Here is a 14,216-nt window from a genome sequence, read left to right as displayed (position 1 = left end):
AAATGACCACTCCCTGACAATATACCTGGTCACCCAAGAGTTCTAATGGAGATGTACAAGACTAATGTTGTTTTCATGCCTGCTAACACAACATCCATTCTGCAGCCCATGGATCAATGAGTAATTTTGACTTTTAAGTGTTATTATTTAAGAAATATATTTTGTAAGGCTATAGCTGCCATAGATAGTGAGTCCTCTAACAGATGTGGGCAAAATAAACTGAAAAGCTTCTGGAAAGGATTCACATTCTAGATGCCATTAAGAACATTCATGATTCATGGGAAGAGGTCAAAATATCAACATTAATAGGAGTTTGGAAGAAGCTGATTCCAAACTTCATGGATGACTTTGAGGGACTCAAGATTTCAACAGAGATTTCAAAAGTACCTACCGATGTAGTAGAAATAGCAAGAAAGCTAGAATTACAAGTGGAATCTGAAGGTGTGACTGAACTGTGCAATCTTGTGATCAAACTTGAGGAGTTGCTTCCTACAGATGAGCAAAAGAAAGTGGTTTCTTGATAATACAGGGATACTTTACTCCTGGTAAAGATGCTGTGAAGACTGTTGAAATGACAACAAAGGATTTAGAAACTTAGTTGATAAAGCAGTAGCAGAGTTTGAGAGGATTAACTTCAATCTTGCAAGAAGTTCTACTGCAGGTAAAGTTCTATCAAACAGCATCATATGCTACAGAGAAATCGTTCCCAAAAGGCAGAGGTAATTGATATGGCGAATTTCATTCATCTTAAGAAACTGCCAGAGCCACCCCAACCTTCGGTACCTGCCTGGATGAGTCAGCAGCCACTAACACTGAGGCAAAACCCTGTGTAGCCAGCAAAAAAGATTACATCTTGCTGAAAACTCAGATGATAGCTGGCATTTTTTACTAATAAAGTATTTTTATTTTTTTATAGTTTTTGTTAGAAAAGAATGCTTTATTAAATATCCTTATCTGTTTATATTTTTAGAACCCTTAGAGTTTTTATTTGTTTGTCTCAATTTTTTTTTCTAAATCCTACTTAGTTAAAATATAGTGTAATATTGGCTTTAGGAGTAGAATTTAGGGATTCATCACTTACATATAATAATAAAGTATTTTTAAATTAAAGTATGCACATTTTTAGACATACTGCTGTTGCAATAGACTACTTACAGTATCAACATAACTTTCGTATGCAATGGGTAACCAAAAATTCATCTGACTTGCACATTATTGCAATATTTACGTTATTGCTTGTAATACTTCTGAGGTATGTCTGTATTTTTTTCTTAATCAAGTAAGGTCATCACCATCTAGCCAGTCAACTCTGCCAGAAGCCATCAGGTCAAGGCACTAAAGGACTCCCTGCTTGGCACTCCTCAATCTGAAGAAATATTTATTTGTTCATGGCCCTATTCCTAAAACACTGTATTTGATATAATGTAACACATCCTCCCCTAGATCACAACTGTGGTTTATTTATATATTATATATGTTATATTTTATGTTTCTAAGTTAGCTTTATTTATGTTTTATTAACATGCTAGTTTAACATATCCATTATTTTAACACATATTTATTATTTACTGTGTTCTAATCCTACAACTTATGTGGGCTAGTCTGACTATATAAATTGAACAAAACAGATTCCTTTTCAGTAATTTTAATTGAAAAATAGAATTAGCTGTGGGTTCTAGAGCCGGAATCAGGCCTGGAATGGTCACAATAAGTGCAAGCTGAACATTTATGAAAAGAAAAAAAAAAAAAAACTACCAGCAGATAAAGCTAGTCAGCAGAAAGAAGATAAAAGGCAGAAATGCAAAGAAAAGTAGACATGCTACTAGAGACAGAAACCATGCCCCTGGAGCCTCCAAGGTCTTTAGTCAGTTTCTTTTAGATATAGCAAGATTCCTTGCTATATCTTTTCAAACACATCCTTAACTTTTTCAGTTATCTTGAAAGGATCTTTGTCCTTTGCAGCTAAGAAAAGCTCTAAGACAGTGATTTTAAATATATCTGTGCTCTTGTCCACACCATCCACACCCTATCAGACTGTTCCCTAAATTGAGTTTTTACTAGGTTTTTTAGGGTTTATAGGATTCTACCTACAAAGCTGTCTATCAACATTTTTCTTCCCCTCTACTACCAACATACTTGTTCTACTGCAAATCCTCTTTATCTCTGATTTGGATTATGGTAATAGTTCCCTACACATTCTTCATCACCACGGAGTCCTAGATCTTAACCATGGCCAGAGCAAGTAGAGTGATATTTTTAATCTATCTGACTCCTTTACTCCAGTGATTAAAACACAGTGCTTGTTTTGTACTGCCTTTTATATGACAAAGTCCAAATACCTTATCATGGTTCACATGGCCCTTTACACTCTCGCTCCCCCTATACTTTCCACATTTCCTTGGGTAGCAAAGCCATGAGCTGAGCTTCACCAGATACCGCAGAAGGTAAGCTGAAACTCTCATAAGTTATGCGTTTTTTAACAAGAGATGGCTTTATCCAGGTAACCTCCTCTGGCCACTCTACTTGTTCTGTCTGGCAAACTTCTGTTCAGGCTTCAAGTTTCTTCTGACCTCAACACACTTTTAAACTCTAAATTGAAACAGGAAAATCTGGGATGTATAAACTAATACCATATATACCAATATAAGAATGTTGAGTATAGCACAAAATGAGTATACTTCTTTCAAAAAATAAATTCCATATACTTCATAAATTGACCTAAAGTCAATTGGCAAACTTTTACCTAGCATATGTTAAGGCATTGTAGTAGGAAGAGTGTATAGAATATGATAATATCTAACTAAAAAGATTGCAAGTGTCTTTCTGTGACTTGTTCAATTACATACACCAAAAGTGTATGTAGTATTCTCAGGATATCACCAAAAGTATTCCAAATTATCACCATTATGTTGATGTTATAAATCTTAAACTTCTTCAGCCTTAGATGTCTGTAGAAACAGAATTTAGTATTCTGTGGTCATTTATTTAAAAATATATATATATTTTTTTTCAGGGAAACAGTGAGCAAAACAAGAGCACAGTCCTCACTGCACAGCCAAAGTAATAAAGGACTCTTTTGTAGACAAATTCTAGAACTTCTTAATTATAAACAGGCTTATTATCTATATCTCCAGTGTTATAAAGTACCAGAACTTCATTAGAAAAATTAAGCTGGAAAAATGAAGGCAGCACTTTGTAAATTTCCACTGGAAATTAGCTGGGAGAGGCAGAGGAATACTGGATCAAAAGAGGGTAATCATGCTTAACTGTGCCCTAGAGCACCCGCATGTTTAATACGATTTGCACAGTAACTACCTCTCCTATTACTGCTTGTTTGGAGTATTCTGTGTTAATGGGGTTAGCTAATTTAGTATTTTAACTTAAAAAGGCTCTGCTGATTAATAAATGTTGCACACTGTGCTAGTAATTAAAATAAATGGAAGAGTTACAAATAAAAGTTGAATTGTTAAGAAAACATTATCTGAAAATATATGATAATCCCTATTTATCATAATACAATAACAGTTCAGAAAATATGCAAATTATAAAGGTCTAAAGTGTGTGAAAATCCCAAAAGTCAAAAAAGTTTTGAGATGTGTTAAATTTCTCTATCACTATTCTTTCGTGATATATATATAATAGGATCTCATCTCTACATACATTTTTAAAATGCCCTGTTTAAAAACTATTAAGATCTAGTTTCTTAACCTTTCCCTTAACATTTTTCCAACGGTAACTGACTATACAATGATATTGATACTTCATTAGAAACAATATTTAAAAGGTTTAAAAATGACTAATCTACTTACCAAGCCTTCCATCTAACCTAGGTTGCAAATTTGAGGGAATGAAGGCAGATACATAATATTCATTGTTACTAAAAGTTTTTCACTAAGTGCCAGCAAATGGCAAAGCTCAAGAAATGGGGTCCCTTGTTCTGCTTTGTGACTAAATCTGTATCCGACATCTCTCATTTCACCTGATCTGAATAACAGAAGGAGACAGAACATGCCATCTCAAATAATGCTACTTTGGCAAAGGATTATTTTGAGCTAAAGGCACTTAAAAAGAATAAGTACAAGAAAAGTGATCTGAACTCCCCCCTTTTTTTCCCCTAAAATCAGGCAATAACACACCCATATGACAGCTGACTTTCCTATACCAGGAGGAAAGAAACATTCTTATCATCAGAGATGAGGAGTCGAGACTAAGAGAATTTTGTACAAAAAGACCTTGTTAAATAGCTTTTATCTTCCTTTGGACTCCTCACACATTTTATTTTTCTATAGTCGTTTCTCATTGTTCAAGCTAATGTATACACACTTAAGACTTGCCACTTAGTGGGTGTTCACTGCTTTATGGGGCTCCTGTGTCACATAATAACTTACATTTATTAATCTGTAATTAATCTGTTAATTAATTGTTAATCTGTCTTATGTCAATTTACTTCTTAGGCCCAGCTGAAGACCCTAAGAAGGTAGAGGGAAAGTTGTGTCTCCCCTACAACAACTATCAGAAAATTAACACCTTTTATTTTTCAAAAAGATGTAGAAACAGCTATTGAGGTTCCTAAGACCTGAGTTCTTATGAGAGCCACTCCTAGGTTCTTATGAATGCCTATACAAGTTTAAGATATAATATCCTATACTATGATCCAATCACGAACTTCTCTTCATAGGGAGGCTCAAGCCACATTCATATATTTTTTTAATACTCTGAGTGTCAATACCTTAAACCTATAGAAGAATCTGAAATTCTTTGGAATCCAAAAATTTCCCTCAAGTTTAGCTCAAATTTATAATTAAACACCAAAGTCTGATCTAGCAAGGTAGTATCTCAATTTGAAGAATGAGTTGTATCAGTTTTCTATTGCTTCTAATAATACCGCCATAAACTTAGTGGCTTAAAGAATACAAATTTATTATCTTAAGGTTCTGGAGGTCAGAAGTCTGAAATGGGTCTCACTGGGCTAAAATTAGGGTGTTAGCAGGGCTGCATTGCTTCTGGAGATTCTATGGGAGAATTCATTTCTTTACATCTCCCAGCTTCTGAAAGCTGATAGTATTCCTCAGTTGTGGCCCCTACTCTGTCCTCAAAGACAGCCAACCTTAATTGTCTTTCCCAAGGTCACATCACTCCCACCTTCCATGTCTTCAATCTCTTTCTGCCTCCCTCCTCCACTTTTAAGGACCCTCAATGATTACAATGAGCCCATCCAAATCATCTAGGAGAATTTCCTCCATTTTTATATTCTTAATCGTATCAGCAAAGTCCTCTTCATCATAGAAGGTAACAATATATTCACAGGTTCCTGATATTAGGTTGTAGACTCTGGGGTGGGGGAGGAGCACGTTATTTTGCCTCCCAGAACATAGACCGGCACTGACTTCTACTGCAAGATCTTAAATCCATTTTATTTTGAATCCAGTTCTAGTCTGCATAATTATATTCTCTGTATTTAGAATGTTTATATATTTTTTAAAGATTTTATTTATTTATTGCATGAGAGACAGAGAGAGAGAGAGAGACAGAGAGACAGAGAGACAGAGAGAGGCAGAGATACAGGCAGAGGGAGAGGCAGGCTCCATGCAGGGAGCCCCATGAGGACTCGATCCCAGGACTCCGGGATCATGCTCTGAGCCAAAGGCAGACGCTCAACCGCTGAGGCCCCCAGGCGTCCCACATTTTTTGTTTAAAAAAAAAAAAAAAACCTTAAATAATTCTTCATTATTTACAGATAAACCCTTCTATCCTCGGCCTTGAAGCCTTATCCGCTTTTTCTTTCTATTGCTTCCCACATGAAAATTAGTGTGGTCTTTTTCATTGTTTCTGTGAACTTTTATGGTTTTGTGAACTTTTTTCACTGTCGTTTTTTTTTCTTTTTCTTTTTTAATTTTTATTTATTTATGATAGTCACAGAGAGAGAGAGAGAGAGAGAGAGAGAGAGAGGCAGAGACACAGGCAGAGGGAGAAGCAGGCTCCATGCAGGGAGCCCGACGTGGGACTTGATCCTGGGTCTCCAGGATCGCGCCCTGGGCCAAAGGCAGGCGCCAAACCGCTGCACCACCCAGGGATCCCATTTTTTTTTTTTTTTCTATACTGTCAATCTGCTTCTCTCTTTTCTTTATCAAATCTAAACCACCTTTCACAGAACCAATTCAGTTCCTTTTCTTTGAAGAACCACCTTCCCAGAACAACAGAGATCACAGCAAATGCTACATAAAAAATAAATAAATAAATAAATAAATCATGACACTTACTGTCTTTAATATACACTTGATGATTTTCAAGTGCTTATCTATGCCAATTCTTACTCAGAACTTCATTAGGTTTTCTGGTTTGGTTTAAAGCTAGAAGCATAGAAGTTCATGAGAGCAGAGAGTTTGTCTCTTCTATTCACTGCTACATTTCAAGAGCCCAGAACTATTCCAGACATGCAAGCATTTGTTGAATCAATAAGTGCCTCTCTATATTTTTCACAATATCTAGTTGAGAGTGATTTCTCACATAAAGGTTACTCAGCAATTATTTACTAATTGCTTATTTAATTTCCTGGTTTCATATAGATGAATAAGGAAAATAATTTTCTTTAAGAAAAAGTGGAAACTGGAATGAGTTTCTTTAAGAAAAAGAACAAAGCTCTAGTAATCAATACTCAATGTATAAAATATGATCCCACTCTCTTGCTTATTTTAAAGAACATAAAGAATGTGACTTTATTTGGCAAGAGGACCGTTGCAGATGTAGTAAGATGAGGCCATACTGAAGTAAGATTGGGCTTCAACATAATAGATAGGACTGTCTGCATTCAAAAATTATGCATCTCTATGGTAAAGGAATATTGTTTTTCATAATTTCTATACAGAATTATCAGTAAAGTTATAGAACCTAAATTTCTAACACTTCTTTTGCCTCACAAGATACAATTATTCCATACAGTATATGAAAGCTAAAATGGGGACAGCCCGGTGGCTCAGCGGTTTAGTGCTGCCTCCAGCCCAGGGCATGATCCTGGAGACCCGGGATGGAGTCCCATGTCGGGCTCCTTGCATGGAGCCTGCTTCTCCCTCTGCCTGTGTCTTTGCCTCTTTCTCTCTGTGTGTCTCTCATGAATAAATAAATAAAATCTTTAAAAAAAAAAAAAAAAAAAGAAAACTAAAATGGTTTTAGAAGAATCTACAATATATCACTGTTTCAATTCTCAAAAAAAAAAAAAGTAATTATCTATAGGCTAGTTGCTAAGACCCTTTGCTAAAAAAAAAAAAAAAAAAAGGTTGATTCAAACCTTTAAGTAATTTGAGTATTCCAACTGGATTTGTTCCTGATTGGTTGATAATCCTGGAAGCACTTTTCAATCTGAAAGCTTCAGGGTAAAGGGTTATCAGCGTGGTACCCACATAGATTGAATATATTTACAAGTATTCCATGGAAAGTACAAATGGAACATCTTTCTTTAGGGACAATATTGATAATTCATCCTTCTAGGCTTATCAAGGAAAATACTGAGAAAGGATACTTCAGTATCTTTGATACATAGTGATTTCTGTAGAAATATCAATGTGGCCAATTATTTGAGGAATTAGCCTTATTATTTCATAAACCTTTGCATCATTGAAAACTCTTCAGATATTCATCACTAAATTGCATATTTTGCTAAATCTGAGCAGCATTAATCTATAATCTCTTTCATAAAACAAATTTAGCTCCCCTAAACCAACTGGAAATAAACACTATTTGTTTTCTTATTCATCATACGTTGGGTTACTGTCATGTACTGAAAGAAGCAATGGAATACTCTGTAGCTAATTATTTCACATCAAGTAATTGGTATAATATAAAAAATTTATAAAAATTACTTGAGATGCATGCCAATTTTATCTGTCATCTGAGTTTGTGTGAAAATTTTTAGTTTTGAAAAGACTCTTCAAAAATGGATGATTAGGGGGATCCCTGGGTGGCTCAGTGGTTTAGCGCCTGCCTTTGGCCCAGGGCGTGATCCTGGAGTCCCAGGATGGAGTCCCACATGAGGCTCCCTGCATGTGTCTCTGCTTCTCTCTTTTTCTGTGTCTCTCATGAATAAATAAATGAAATCTTTAAAAAAAATAAATGGATTATTAAAATAAGGCACATTATATATCCTTCCTGATTGATAAAATGATCCAAAATACACTGTGTTGGATGAGAGGTAATTCTAGTTTCTTTACATAATAAAACATACTTTGCAATGTATTTTTGAATTATATTATGTAACACTTATACTATGATGGCTAGTATATATTATATTATGTAAAAATAGTTTATATGTTGGCTTATACAATAATTTATATTTTATATTATAATTCTCACATAATTATAATTTATATTAGAATAATATAATTATCTTATTATTTAGAATATACATAATATTAAAGAATTATTATTGGCACAATACAAAGATAATTACAGGATATGATAGGACAATAATAAAAATTTTTAAAAAGCCATTCTAGATTTTAAATGGTCTATTTATAAATTACATACGACTATATTGATGACAAATGACTTAAGAGAAAGGAAGTAATTTGGAGAAAGATGTATGAATTGAGACCCAAATTAGTGAGGCTAATAAAATAATTTTAAATTGCATATGCTATTAGATCTTCCTTTTTCAGTCATCTTCCTCAGTAGTAAAGACGCTAACCTCTTTCACTGCACCTGATTTATTAAATGTATATCAATGTTTCCAAATTAAATTTAGTCCACATTAAGGGAAATGGTTTTGTTCTGTTGGATCTTATTTTAGAAGTATCACAGGCTTTTACCAGATAATTAAGGTAATTATTTTCACAGATGCATAGATATAGTCACTTATGCCCTCAAAATGCCATTCATTCTTTTCTTTTTCTTTGAGTAGTTATATATTTAACACACACACATATATATACAGATTTATAAATGTTTATATATGCCTTTATATAATATGGACATACTACATTTACATATTACATAATATCATAGCTTATATATTAATACAATATTTATTCAATATTAATTTTAAATTAAATATTAATGTTAAATTTAGTATTAATATTAAATTAAGTGAATATTACCATTTAATTAATTTGAAACTAAATGTTAAATATATTACATATGAATGTATATATAAGATAAATGTACATCTATTTATACATATAAATGTGCATATATATGTATATATATTTATATATGTGCATAATATATATAAAAATATATACATAAGTAAATGGCATATTTGCATATTGAAAAATGGTTGCTTTTGAATAGGTCAAGGGTGGCACTACCTTTTCTCACGAATAGAAGATTCTCTACAACATCAGGAAAAACAAAATGTTAAGTCACTTATGGCACCAAACAGGCTACAGCTAATTTTTTTATGCTAAGAACTCACATATTGTCATTTACATTGCGCATCCATTCCTGTCTTCGGAGCTCCTCTCTGGCCACCTTTAACTCATCGATTGGTTCTGCCACTCGCAACGTTGGCTCCAAAGGCTTGTAGCGCTGTTCCAATACTTCAGTGATGTCACGGAATGGCCCCTGACAAGAAAGAATGAGGAAATCTTTAATTGTGGAAGATTTTTTTGTCATATTATTGATGACTAAGAGTGCTAAATATCTACAAAGTATACCTCGTTTACCAAATTGCTTTTAAAGAACAAGCTGTTCTCTGAATTAGAAATTACATCAAATATCGTCTTCAAGAAATGTTGCCACAGTGAAGTGATTATATTAAAATATTTTAAATTAGCCAGAATTTTGCCTACTTACATCAAAAGACTTTTCATGCTAAAACTGTTAAATTTATAGTTGTGTTGCTTTGTTTTCTAAATAAAAAAGAAACATGTTTCTTCTGATAACTGAAAAAAATTTTTCTCCCTTTTTTAGTAAATAAAAATATTAGAGGGCAGCCCCGGTGGCGCAGCGGTTTAGCGCCGCCTGCAGCCCAGGGCGTGATCCTGGAGATCCTGGATCGAGTCCCACATTGGGCTCCCTGCATGGAGCCTGCTTCTACCTCTGCCTGTGTCTCTGCCTCTCTCTCTCTCTCTCTCTCTCTCTCTCTCTCTGTGTCTCTATGAATAAATAAATAAAATCTTAAAAAAATAAAAATAAAAATATTAGAAAAGATTCTGAGCCTTGCTTTCAAAAAGACTTCCTATCAATTGAAATAGGATAGCAAGTGTTTTTTTCATTAAAATAAAGCTTTTAAGTGAATGCCGCACCTCATATATAACTGGTGACCCTCCAAAACAGAGGACCATAATTTTAATTAATTTAAGTGTTCTTTACTTAAAATTCTAAGTTCTATTACATAATAACTCTGATACAATAGCAACCATCTAATGACACAAATACAAAGTCCATAAACTGCAACAGTGAAAAGTGCTTTATAACATATCATACCTTTAAATTAGTAGTTACTTATACTAATTACTAGAATCCACTGGTTGTGTAATTAGTATCATATTAAACACAATACAAATCAAAGGTGGCTCCAGATTTTGCTATGTCATTAATTACATACTGCTTTCTTTTTTCACCACTACTGTTGTACAGGACAGAAGTGATATAAGATGGACAAAGATTCCTAATCATATTCCTTATCCTTTAAGATCTCTTCTTTAAATAGGTTATCACTAACAAGACACAGCTGGAGTTACTGCAAGCACTGAGTGAAGACTGTGGGGCTAATAAAAAGAAATGATTCACGCCTCATTTATGTTCACTTATGTTTTACATTAATAGAAACCAATAATAGGAACCAGTTACCATAAAAGTCATGGACCGTAAATAACACAAATGGCAAATAAGTATCATCTAGTACTTTTCACAGCTGGACAGGAGGATTGCTATATTTGAAAGTAGTTAATGGATTTTTATTGGAACTTTACTTTTTAAAGATACAGTAACATGATTCCAGGTTCACTATTAAGAAATCGAATGGGGATATTTTTTTTTTTTTTTACAGATTTTTAATGTTTTACTTTGAGAAATTCTATGGTTTAAAATTAATGCATAGTTGTGTTATCAGGGGGAAATTACTTCTTTAGACCTTTTTTCCTTATACATAAGATAGAATAATAACTATCTCACAAAAGTGCTCTTAAGATACATAAGACAATGTAATAACACTTTTAGCTTTGTACTGAGAACATACTAAACATTCACAAATGATACCCCTGGCTTTATTTTCATTATTGGTTTCAAGAGAAGTTTGGAAAAGGTTTTGAACAATAGCAGCATCAAATACATGAGAAAATCCACAAGGCTAGGACTCCGAAGGGACCAGCATTCACAAGACCACTCACTTGGTCTTCTAAGTGCCCAAGCCCTACCTTCTTTGTTGGTGTATCAAAATAACACATATCCATTTGTAGACTTACCCCATTACTTGTTCTGGAACTTACTATTTCTGAAGAGACCAGGAAATGAAAAGGTGAAGCCCTATTCAAGCAGAAAAATTTAGAATAAAAATAGACCCAGTCCTCTTGGTGGATTCAGTATAATCTTTGTGACCCTAATTCTCTTATAATCACATCTATCTCTCTATATCTCTCAGTGTCCGGTCCATACATTTATATCTTAGGCACTTAGACAAGTGTCTTGCCTCTGAGCTCAACAGAACTTCTCCCTAATTAGCAAATGACATTTCCTGTCAAGCTTCATCTATGCCAAAATTTCTGTAAATTTGCATTTCTGTTGATAGGACTGCCTTTTAGATCTCAAGTGATCACTTATACTGATCATACCTGTAGTGACATGGGGCTTTTGTGATTTTGGACACAGTTTCAAACTTCATTATCCACTAAGTGTACTCATTTCCAGATATTAATCCCTATAGTGCCCAGACTCAACTTGAATCTATAAGTCTTCTTTGACACTTATCGTTTTCCAAAGTTTGACTTTGTCCAACCAAATCCCAATTACGAGAGTCAAATATATTTATGTTCTATATTTTTTCAAAGATTTTATTTATTTATTCATGAGAGACACAGAGAGAGAGGCAGAGACATAGGCAGTGGGAGAAGCAGGCTCCCTGAGGGGAGCCCAATGAGAGACTCGATCCCAGGACCCCGCGATCACAACCTGAGCCAAAAGCAGATGCTCAACTGCTGAGACACCCAAGTACCTCATATGTTATTCTATATTTTTAATAACCATGTTACTTTATAGTCATCTTGCATTTTAAAATTTTTCTCAAAGCTTAAATAATAATGAAATTATGTTTTAAATTCCTAGGATTTTCTCATACATTTAAGAAATATACCTCCCAAGTACAGACAGACCATCAGAGTATAAATATTACCATCTGGAGTATAGCATATATAACCTTAAATCTCCCTAATGATGTATGTATCTTTAATATTATCAAGTAATATAGAGGAAATATGGTTCAGTTCAATAAAACCACAACATTAAAAATCCCATTCTGTGAAAAAAAGAATGGAAAGAAGAAAAGAAAGACGGAAAGGAAGTGAGGCAAGAAACCAAAGGAAGCTGAGAGACAAGGTGGGATGAAATGACGGGCTGAGGAAGAATGGGAAGGAAGGGAAGAAAAAAGAAGGAAAGAAAGAAAGAGAAGAGAAAATGGTATGGAGTGGAGAGAGGAAGACCAGGGATAGGAATGAAGGAGACAGGGAAATCAGGAAAGAGAAAATGAATAAAGGGAAGAGAGAAAAAGGAAGAAAGAAGGGAGTAGAAAAGGAAAAGAAAATTAGCAAGGATCATTACTTTGTGGTAGGCTAGACAAAGGCCATTTATGAGTGTGTATGTGTATGTATACACACATGTATGTATATATATGCAAATATGTGCATATGTATACACATATACATATATAAATTTCCATATACATGTATATTCTATATATAAACATATATATCATTATATGAATATATATATATGTTTTCTTTGTGTCTTCATATATATACTATTGTGGTATAATAAGAAATACATATCTTATGGCTTTTGTCACTGATTTCTGGCATAGAGAGCTCCTAAAATGCTTGGAATTTCCTGAGTGATGGGATGCCTTTGTTATTGATAACAAGGTTACACCTGAAATTATGCTAATGAGGTAATTTAGGTTGGGCCCCTAGTAACCTCTTGATGAAACTGGTCACCAGAAAGACCAAAGAATTAGAAGGTTGACATTTCCAGTCCCACTTCTGATCTCCAGGAAAGGTAATGGAGTTCAAGACTGAGCTTTATAAAACTCTTACACAAGGGGATCCCTGGGTGGCGCAGCGGTTTGGCGCCTGCCTTTGGCCCAGGGCGCGATCCTGGAGACCCGGGATCGAATCCCACATCGGGCTCCCGGTGCATGGAGCCTGCTTCTCCCTCTGCCTGTGTCTCTGCCTCTCTCTCTCTCTCTCTATGTGACTATCATAAATAAATAAAATTTAAAAAAAAAAAAAAAAAAAAAAAAAAAAACTCTTACACAAGGAGATTTGATGAGCTTCTCAACTAGTGCACACATCTATATGCTGGGAGAGTGGCGCAGCCTAACTCCACAGGAAGAGAAGCCTGTGCACCTTGGACCTTTCAGACTGCACTCTGTGTTCTTCTTCACCTGGGATGTTTATTTGCATCCCTTGTAATGACGCAGTAAATGTAAATAAAATGTCTTCCCTACTTCTGTGAACTGTTCTAGCAAATTATCAAACCTTAGGATGGGGTCATGGGACTCCTCAATTTATAGCCAGTTTGGTAAGAAGTACAGGAGACCCAGAAATTGCTACTGATGTGTGAAGTGAAAAACAGTTTTGTGGGGTTAAGCCCTTAAGCTACAGAGTCTGCATAAACTCCTAGTAGTTGGTGTTAGAACTGGCTTGAATTGTTGGACACCAAATGGTATTCAGAGAATCAGAGAATTAGTTGTTGGTGTTGGAAAACACCTCACATATATCTTTTTTCCCCACATGTATTTATATATTTATTTAATTACTATATTTATTATATAAATACTTATGCATACATCTTCCATGTAAATATATAACCATTTTTACATATATATTATATAAATATAAAAATTTCCACATATATTATTCACATATATCTTATATATAGTTATATGAGTATATTATTATCTTTCACATGCATTCTGTAAATACTGAATACATACATGTATAAATAGAATGCTATGGGAGGGAAGATAGGTAAAGTACTAAAAGAGTTGTATTGAGAAAAATACATTAATA

At 34.2% G+C, this 14,216-nt stretch overlaps 1 protein-coding gene across 4 annotated transcripts in view; it reads right to left on the bottom strand.

The window, feature by feature from the left end:
- SPATA17 (spermatogenesis associated 17) overlaps nt 1-14,216 on the bottom strand; it is a 212,874-nt gene that overhangs the window by 98,945 nt on the left and 99,713 nt on the right. For all 4 annotated transcript variants that reach the window (XM_025420991.3, XM_025420990.2, XM_025420993.3 and 1 more), the window contains one exon: nt 9,407-9,555. In XM_025420991.3, the coding sequence (XP_025276776.1) occupies nt 9,407-9,555 (149 nt within the window). The remainder of the gene's footprint in view (nt 1-9,406; nt 9,556-14,216) is intronic.

This window comes from Canis lupus, chromosome 38 (assembly GCF_003254725.2).
Source record: "Canis lupus dingo isolate Sandy chromosome 38, ASM325472v2, whole genome shotgun sequence".
Lineage (NCBI taxonomy): Eukaryota > Metazoa > Chordata > Mammalia > Carnivora > Canidae > Canis > Canis lupus.
Note: the sequence above shows the minus strand (reverse complement) of the source record. Positions and strands in the feature narration are given on the sequence as shown.